The sequence below is a fragment of the Sceloporus occidentalis genome, unplaced genomic scaffold, assembly GCF_023333645.1.
Source record: "Sceloporus occidentalis isolate IW3139 unplaced genomic scaffold, rSceOcc1.0.p SCAF_4, whole genome shotgun sequence".
In the NCBI taxonomy this organism is placed as follows: Eukaryota; Metazoa; Chordata; class Lepidosauria; order Squamata; family Phrynosomatidae; genus Sceloporus; species Sceloporus occidentalis.
In genome coordinates, this window is record NW_028316984.1 from 86,567,908 (window position 1) to 86,577,297 (window position 9,390).

Genomic DNA, 9,390 nt, shown 5'->3' on the forward strand with positions numbered 1-9,390 from the left:
TTCCTCCAACTCATTTTGACTTATGGTGACCCCAAGGCTCAACCTATCATAGGAGCTTTCTTGGCAAGTTTCTTCAGAGGGGCTTTGCCATTAGTACCAAAATAAAAAGAAAAGGAGGAGGATGTTGTCCTTAGAAGGGCCTGGAGCAAGAATCTGAAGGTCTGCTGTCTTCAGCACTGAAGAGGCAGGCCTAGAAGAAAGTATATGGTCTTACTGCCCCTTTTGCCTTCCCCAGGGTTCTCTGGAAGGCCAGGCAGACAGACAGCACAGCAACAAGCATCCTCATACTGAATGGATGACACCTGAACTCTTCAAGCAGTTAAGACAGACACAAAAGTGAAAGGTGACAGAAATAGAGAACAGCTATAATAATCAACACAGAGAAATAGAAGACAACATCAAAAAACGAAGAATAGGAGACTTCTTCCACAAGATCTGTGAAATCAAAGGGAAATTTAAACCAAGAGTTGGGATAGTCTACAACCAGCAGGGGAAGACATTACATGCTAGGGCCTGAAACAGATGAGCCAAAAGGGCTGCCATCAGGATGCAACATGACCGGAAACTGCTCCAAGCTCATCCCAACCCGGAAGAGCTGAGCCAAAAAGGAGTGGACAAAAACCACTCCTTTTCAGGGGCTGGTTTAGGACTGTGGCAGAAGCCTGGATCAGAGCTGGGCACATGCGGTTGCCATGGTCCCACAGCGATCAGAGCTGGAGCAGCCTCTGGCCACTCCTTTTGCCCTGGCTGTTTGAGGTCTACGTAGAAATAAAAAAGACAGTTGAAATAATCCATGGAAGAACTATATAAAAGAGGTGAAAAGATAACAGATTCATTCAAGGAAGAACCATTTGAAGATGAGCCTGCAATTTTAGAAAGTGTAGTGGAAGCTACACTCAGAGCACTTGGAAGAAATAAATCGCCAGGAACAGATGGCATACCAATAGAGATACTTCAGACTACAGAGACAGAATCCACTCTAGTTCTAACTAAAATCAGTCAGATTGGAAATGGTCCCACAGAGTGGAAATGGTCAATATACATTCCAGTCCCCCAAAATGAGGACACCAGGGATTGCAGCAACCACAGAACCATCTCCCATGCAAGCAAAGTGATGCTAAAAATTTTACAACACAGACAGTTACCATATATAGAGCAAGAAATGTCAGATATCAAAGCTGAGTTCAGAAAAGGAAGAAGCCCTAGGGATCATATAGCAAAAATACATTGGATAATGGAGCACACCAAAGAATTTCAGAAGAAAATCAGCCTATGGTTTATAGCTTATAAAGCTTAGATGGTGCTGATCATGAAAAACTATGTATCGGTTTTAAAGAAATGGGTGTGCCACAACATTTGATTGCCCTGGTGCATAACCAGTATTCTGGGCAAGAGGCTAGTGTCAGGACAAAGGTGGGTATCATGGGACACTCCAGATGTTGTTGGACTGCAAATCCCAGCAGACCTAGCCAGCAGAGTAAATGGTGGATGCAGTCCTACAACATCCAGAAGGCAGCAAGATTCCCAGTCCTGCTTTACATCCTAGTTTTTACCTTTGTTAAAACTTAATCTCTCCTCTTGTTGCTGGGTGGGCATCAGCATTTTACAGTTTCTCTCTTTAACTGTAATTAATAATACATTATACAGTAAAGTGACTTTTATTTGGGGATCCGAATTAGTTTATAAGACACAGGCACCAAAATGAAACAGTCTGAGGCAGAAACACAGTGAACAGGTTTCAGTAATGCTGCCACCCTCTTCTTTTACTATTTATTTTTCACAAAAGCACTTCTCTCTCTGTCTTCTTAGAATCTAAATAGGGGTGTGAACTAAGTGAGACAGCAGCTTTGACTAGCTACTTTCCTTCTTTAAAGCTTTTCATTTCTGGGTCTAAACTATCATCTTCCCATGCTGATTTTCCCTCTTGTTCTCCATGTATGTTGAATATGCTGTCAGCTCTTGTTTCCCACTCCATACTTTCCCTCCAATGAGTTTAAGCTTCTCCCATTATATGTATCTACTGAATAAAACTCCTCCTCCTCCTCCTCCTCTCAAAATTCTTCCTAAATCATAAGTCCTTTTGTGAAACATCCATGAATACACTCTCTGCAAGTCAGTGAATCCTCCCACAATGCTTCAGTCAAGCTCTTTGTGTCTTCATTTTCTTTGGACTGCACCAGCGCACTCATAGCAATTGAGCCTTACACATTGACATGTAACAGTCCTAACCTCACGTGGCAGCTTGAAATTTCTACAGGAGGTTTGTCCCTCACCCTGAAAGATCAGGGTAGGATTCCTCCCATCCCTAGAATGGAGTCTGTTATGCTAACCAGACACAGTGAAATAATATGCATGCTTCCCCGCTGCCAAGATGTGAAGAGAGCCCGTAGCAACAGTTTCTGGCACATGCATGTGACCCCACTAGTTTCAGGCAGAGCTACAGAACCTAAGAGAACCTAGATTCCCCCCCCCCATTTTTTTCAATGAACAAGTTAAGAATCTACAAGGTTTGTTTTCAAATGTGAGGGTATGATTAATGTATTATCACTAAAGAACAGAATATAGCCATCTGCAGTGTCAGAGCATGTCTAACGTAAAAAAGAGAGATTTACAAAAAGACTGGCTGCGGGGGCTGCGGGAGAAACATTGAGTTAGACTAAAGGCTCCAGTTCTTCTTGATCATCGGAAAAGAATAATATTTAATATGGAATTTGACTGGATGTGATATAATGCATATCCTTGACCATACTGTAGGCTAGTGTCAGATCACAGCCTACAGTGGGTTTGAAACTGGCCCACAGAGACTTTTGGGTTATGCCCCCCACCCAAGTGCCTGGGTGGGTAAGGGAGAGGAATACCCAAAGTCACCTCTGGTTAATGGTAGTATTGTATTGCCTGGTCATACTTCACTCATCTTCCTCTGTGGGGCTACTGGCCAGTGCAAGATGGAACTTTAGACATGCCCCCAATGATGTCAAGTGGGAACAGGCACGCCCACTGACCTATGGCTCACAGGGATCCTCCCAACTGGAATCGGTTTCCCATCTTGGACAGAGGTGGGTAAACAGTAGCTTGTAGACTGCAGGGACAATCCCCCCCGACCATATTTAGATCCTTGGGACTCCCCTAGCACCCTCAATTTGGCTCCCATGCCATGTAAGGAAGACAATTCTGCCATGCACACACACTGCCGCTCTTCTGTTTTAGAATCATAGAATCATAGAGTTGGAAGAGACCGCAAAGGCCATCCAGTCCAACCCCCTGCCATGCAGGAAATCCAATCAAAGCATCCCCGACAGATGGCCATCCAGCCTCTGTTTAAAAACCTCCAAGGAAGGAGACTCCACTACACTCCGAGGAAGGAGTGTGTTCCACTGTCGGACAGCCCTTACTGTCAGGAAGTTCTCCCTAATGTTGAGATGGAATCTCTTTTCCTGCAGCTTGCATCCAATGCTCCGGGTCCTAGTCTCTGGAGCAGCAGAAAACAAGCTAGCTCCCTCCTCAATATGACACCCCTTCAAGTATTTAAACAGGGCTATCATATCACCTCCTAACCTTCTCAGGAAAGGCCTTTTTTGATACTGGAAGTCAAACAGATGCTTACAACCAGAATTTACACCTGGAAGCAAAGCAACCTGAACTCCCAGTTGATTTCCTGTCTCAAAAAAAAAGGCCTGTCCGGAACTTAGAACAATGGGGTGGATTATGAAACACGACAAAATTGCCCTATATGTCTATTACATCCCTCCCCCCAAAAACACACAAGAGAGAGCAGTGGCCTACCAAATCCCATGGAGAACCAATGCACACCCTCCTGGTAGCTGTCCACCCCTGTTCGACGCAAATGCTTTTCTTGCTTTCCTGTATGTACAATTTTCATCATATTTCCTTCATAGATCAGTTGGGTCTCACACTGTACAAGACAGGTAATCTGATACCCTACAACAGGGATGGAAACTGTGTAACCCTCTACATGCTGGGAATTGCACTCCAACAGTAACATGGATTAGGCCACCTAATCCATCAATTATATTGACTGGGTATATCGGATTATTCCTTTTATTTCATTTAACAGCTTACTGATGATGGCTTGATCTTAGTTTCTGTTCATTTCTGTGGGATTTCTAGGCTCTCAAGGAGTAATGTGCAGTTAAGTTTCAGCAATACCAGTCTTTGAATTAATGTATATGGAGGGGAAATTGGGGAAATGCAATGCTTGCTGCTCCCTTCTTCTGCTAATTCCCCCTCCCCCCTTTTTGTACTACAATAACATAAACTGTTGTCTGTATAAACACACTTTCCTGAAGGAAGTTCCACTAAAATCAACTGGATCATTATAAGCAACATGTTCAGGTCTAAAGGGGTGTTTCCCACAGAATGAGCTCTAGAATGTAATAGCCCAGTACTCTTGGGGAAAGGTACAAAAACTACTTTTAAAGGGTTTTTGGAATTAGCAATGCTTGTAAAACAGATAACCAGCATAATGCTTAATACACAGGCAGGACTATCCACCGTGCAAATACCTCTGGGGAAATAATGACCTGAAGTGCATGTGCCCATCTCTGGTTTTATAGAACTCCTTAAGTGCAAGAACACTTAAGGATACTGGTAGCTTGACCAATACAAAGGGCAGAATACTCTCCATTATTGCAAAAGGTGGAAGTTGCATATATAAGTATCTGCCTTTTAAAAAAAATTGAAGAGGAAAGAAAAATAGCAGATGGGTTGGTGAGATGTAGGAAAATTATGGAGGCTGCCATACTGAGAATATTTTAAAGACAAATTTAGAAAATGTCATGGCAGGTAGGATGTGGAAGCAATCTCAGTTTTGAAAAGCCGAATGCTGAGGATAAGCAGTGGAGAATTAACAGAGCCATCAATATACTATACCCATGAACCTCTTGAAATTGTGTGCCTTCAAGTAGTTTCTGACTTATGGTGACCCTAAAAAAAACTATCATGGGGTTTTCTTGGCAAGCTTCTTCAGAGGAGGTTTGCCACTGCCGTCCTCTGAGGAGGGCTGTGAGAGTGTGACTTGTCCAAGGTCACCCAGTGGCTTTACATGACAGAGCCAAGATTGGCTAATATCAGTAGGTCATATTCTGAGAACTGCATTTTGGTCTTGCCCTGGCATGGTAACGTCTTTGTGTCATAACAATTTGGCACAGGGCCTCCATATGCAGCCTGACAGTCAAAAGGCTGACAGTGGAGCTCTTTTGTTACTTTCACATTTCTCTCACATTTTTTTCTTCGAGGAGTTCAGGGCAATGTATGTAAAGCCTCCTTCCCACTGTTCACCTTCCACCACAACCAACACCCCCCCCCCCCCCAACACTTGAGTCTCAGTTTCTCTGGCAAGAAATCATAACAATGAAAGTAGCCTTACAATGAAGTACCTACTCATCAGGTACTGAGGAGCTGTGGTCGTCAGTAATAAGAGTTGCTCAGAAAGAAAAACCTGGAGCAGTATTTGGCAGCTTAATATACTCCTCTGTGTTGTGTGATGCAGCTGAGAAAAATTAGCTAGAGAGAACAATATGGGAAAAATGGGGGAAATGCTATTCTGTTCTTCAGTGGGCTTGTTCTCCCTTTCTGTTTCCTGGGGCAGTATGCACAGTTCTTCTGGCTTCCCTACTTTCCCATACAAAGGAACAACATCTTTAGTGGCCTACAAAAGCTGAGTTGAGACTGGGAAGAAAAGTGTAGCCAATTATATTACAGAGAATTATATACGTAACAACCAACCATTAATACTGAACATTACAGAGGATGGCTGCTTTCTGTTCTTTCTGCCTGTACTTGAGTAAAAATGAGGGGAAGGACTGCAAGTTCCACAGCATTTAGAGAGAACACTCCACACACAGTGTAATTTAGTAGTAATGCCTGCCCTGGAATATTGCTAAGGCTGATTGGTCTAGCAGTGCATAAAGGGATATAAGGGGATCTGGAGGTGGGATATAAATATTTTAATAAAATAAATAAATAAGAAGTGCTTTGGGAGTCTAAGAAGAACTTTATAGGAACAGACCAAAAGTCTCTGATGACCTGTGGTCCAAGCATGGGCTCCCAGTGCCAAAGGTCCACCTGGTCCAGCACCAAATAGCAACCAGTGACATGGTTTGTGGGGAGCTTATATGCAAGGTATGAAGGAAACACCCATTTCCATCTGTCCTAAGCCTCAAGTCCTCTGAGGTATACTGCTTGCACATGGAGGTTCTATCTAGCTATTATGGCTAATAGTGATCCCTTTAACCAGCTTTACAACCATCTTTCTTCCAGGGACAGGGGCACGCAACTTGCTTTGTGTTAAAGTATACATTTCAGGAGTAATGTTGTAGTAGGGGCATCCAACAAGTGGGTGACCCTGAAGCCAGTGACAGCTGAGGCCAAAGCCAATAGCAGGGATGTTCTTTTTCCTTCTCCTGCCTCTGCCACCCTCTTCTCTCTCTCTCTGCCATTTCTTTTCTCTCCTTCTTCACCCGCAAGCTGTTTGAGAAGAGACAGCTCACTCTTCCAGGGCTGCATGAGATCAGTCCAAGGGCCACAAGTGGCCAGCCTTTAGCCAAAGAGCTAACAATGCTACACATGGTTATTTCCTCAGCCGCAGCTTCACAATAACAACTGTTGCGGGTCTTTTAACTAAAGAGGCAGAGGCTGGCTGAAGATCAGTGAGTTTTACGGTGGAGGAGAGGTATGAGGCTGGGTCCTCTTATTTCAGCCTGACACTGTGCCACTCTGGCCAGTGAGTGGAATGCTCATATCCCAGCCACTGCACTACCAATGAAGTAAAGGAGAAACTTCTGCTGTTTCTACTTCCATTAAAACCATGTGCAACCCTCAGGGAGAGCAGACTCTGGCCCCTGCAGGGATACGTTAGTTACACTGGATGCTCCATTAAGGCTAATATCCAAAGGGTACTTTCCTAAGTCAAGTGGTGTTTCTTGCTTATTTGTGCAAGACACAGGCTTCACATTTTGAGAACGGGTTCAGTATCCTGGCTTTGAGGCTATGAATATGAGGACATTCCCAAAAATACAAAGGCTGAAGGAGATATTAGAAGTTCTAGGTTTAACTTGCCTTCCTCCGAAGTTATCTTTCTTTTTACCAGGAGGGCTTGTTACATTAACTCCTCATCTCTAAGTCACCCCCTCAAAGACAGGGCACTCCCTCCTTTCCCTGCCTCTCCACTCCATACATTTATTTAACCATTTACAAAGAAAAAGAAAGATAAGGCATTAGAAAGAAAGTGTCCTCTTTCCACAGGTTCTGTGCCACACTTGTGGGAAGGATTTTAACCAGCTAAGTGTGGAAACAGGCCCAGAGGCTTGAGTTGGTAGGAAGCCCACAATAAAGACCTATCTATGTCTCTCTTTTCCAGTGCATGTGGTGCCTGCATGTATGCGCACCACGACCTTCCCAGCACCGTCAGCGCAAGGAGCGGGGCCACAGTCTCTCCGGCAAAAGCTCCCATCCAGCCAAAGGGGAAAGGAGCAGTGTGCCCAGCCTCCCGGAGCCTCTTCGGCCTCCCGCGGGGGAAGGGGGCCTCCAGGGAAGGGGATCGCCCCCTCCTCCTCCCTCCGGGCTCAGGGCGAGCCGCTGCCTTCCCGCAAGCCCCGCCAGGCTTGGCTCCGGAGGGCAGCCAGGAGCAGCGCCGGCGGGGCTCAGGCCAAGGGTTGGGGGTTCCCGGGTTGGGGGCGGCAGGGAGCTCCGCGGGCCCCTGGGGTGGGCGAAAGAAGAGCCCGGTGGGGGACCCAGGGGAGCCGGCCTCGGCGGAGGGAAGGAGGGAGGGAGGCGGGAGACAAGGAGGAGGCTCAACGGAGGGGGGGGGGAGAATATGTGGGGCGCAGCTGGAGGCGAAGGGGGACCCGGCTTCTTGGGGAGCCTGCTGGGGGGGGGAGCGGGGCACCGAGGGCAAGTGAACTTGGGGCGCCTGTGGGAAAGGAGTCTGTGGAGGAGGGAGCCTGGGAGGGGGGCGAAGCGGGAAAAGACGAGAGAGAGCCTCCCTCGGGGAGAAGCAGGGAGCCAGGCGGCAGGGGGAAAGGGCAGCCCCCTTGGGGCGCCCGGGGAGGAGAGCCTCACCTGGGAGCCCCTGCGGGAGAGAGGCAGCCTAAATCAGGGGAGCGTGTGGGAAGGGAAGCGGGAGAGCAAAGGGCGCCTGAGCCTGAGCCTGAGCCTGAGCCTGGCTGGGGAAGCGAGGGGCGCCTTCGGGGCCTGCCTCCCAGGCTCCGGCTCAGCCTTCGGCGAAAGCGACCTCCGGGCCTGAGCCCGTCTCCTTAGAATAGAATGGGGCTTCCCTCCCTCCGGCGGCTGCCCGGCTCCCTCCCCTGCCCCGAGCCTCTCCTGCTCTCCCTGGGGCTCCAGGTGTGCCGCCGCGACCCCCGCCTCCTCCTCCTCCTCCCTGCCCCTTCCGCCTGCTGCCTCTCCCTTTCTTCCACACAAAGGCGGCGGCGGAGGCTCTTGCAGCCCAACTCGCAAGCGGTGCCGGCCCCGACAGGTGTCCCGCCTGGGGAGGGGAGGGGAGGGGAGGGGAGGGGAGGGAAGGGGGGCAAGGAGGGCGCCAGCGCTTACCTTTGGCGGCCTCTGGGTCGAGGTACATCTTTCCCCTCGGCTCCTGGGGAATCCCGAGTAAATCCCTCCGGGGCCGGCGGGGCAGGGCAGGGCGGGGGCTTCAGCCGGGACCGGCTCCCTTCTGCCTCAGCAGCCTCGGGCTCCTCCTCCTCCTCCTCCTCCTCCTCCTCCTTCTCTCCCCGCTGGCAAGAGCCTCCTCTTCAGGCGAGGAAGGGAAGCGAGCAAGAGGAGGAGGAGGAGGAGGAGGAGGAGAAGCCACAGGCGGCTCCTGCTGCTGCTGCTGCTGCTGCTGCTGCTGTCGGCCCAAGAGTGACCTCCAGGAGCAGGTCGGCGTCCTCCCAGGCGGCGACAGGGAGGCGGGAGAGGAAGGAGGCAGGAGGCGCCCAGGGAGCCCAGGGGGAGCAGGGGCTCTTCCGAAGGGGGCCAGGGGGAGGCAGGGCTAGCAACCCTCCCAGGCTAGCCAGAGTGCTAGCCAGACCACCGAGGGCTCTCGGGTCCTTGTCCAGCAGGAGCATGCCAGAGCCTCCCTTCCCTGCCCCTCGGAGGAGGAGGAGGAGGAGGAGATGTGGGAGGGGGTAAGAAATGGGGCGGGGGAGCCAGGCGCGCGCCCGCGTGAGTGAGGGAGTGAGTGAGGGAGTGTGTCTCTCTCTGGGCGGGGAGGAGGCGCGCGCTCTTCCTGGCCCTCCCCCTCGGTTCGCTTCGTCTGGCGTCCCCTTGCTGCTCGCTGCTGGCGGCGGAAGAAATTGCAAGGCGAGGGAGAGCAGCAGCCACGGCGAAAGGGGAGTGACGCCCGCTTAGGACTCTTGGGCTGCTGGCTCAAGG

The 9,390-nt window shown here is 49.4% G+C and overlaps 1 protein-coding gene across 7 annotated transcripts in view; it reads right to left on the reverse strand.

Moving 5' to 3' along the window:
• The window catches only part of SYT7 (synaptotagmin 7), a 307,574-nt gene extending 298,850 nt beyond the window's left edge, over window positions 1-8,724 (reverse strand). For all 7 annotated transcript variants that reach the window (XM_089520749.1, XM_089520746.1, XM_089520745.1 and 4 more), the window contains exon 1: window positions 8,569-8,724. In XM_089520749.1, the coding sequence (XP_089376875.1) occupies window positions 8,569-8,596 (28 nt within the window). In that variant the 5' untranslated portion in view covers window positions 8,597-8,724. The remainder of the gene's footprint in view (window positions 1-8,568) is intronic.
• Window positions 8,725-9,390: the final 666 nt, after the last annotated feature.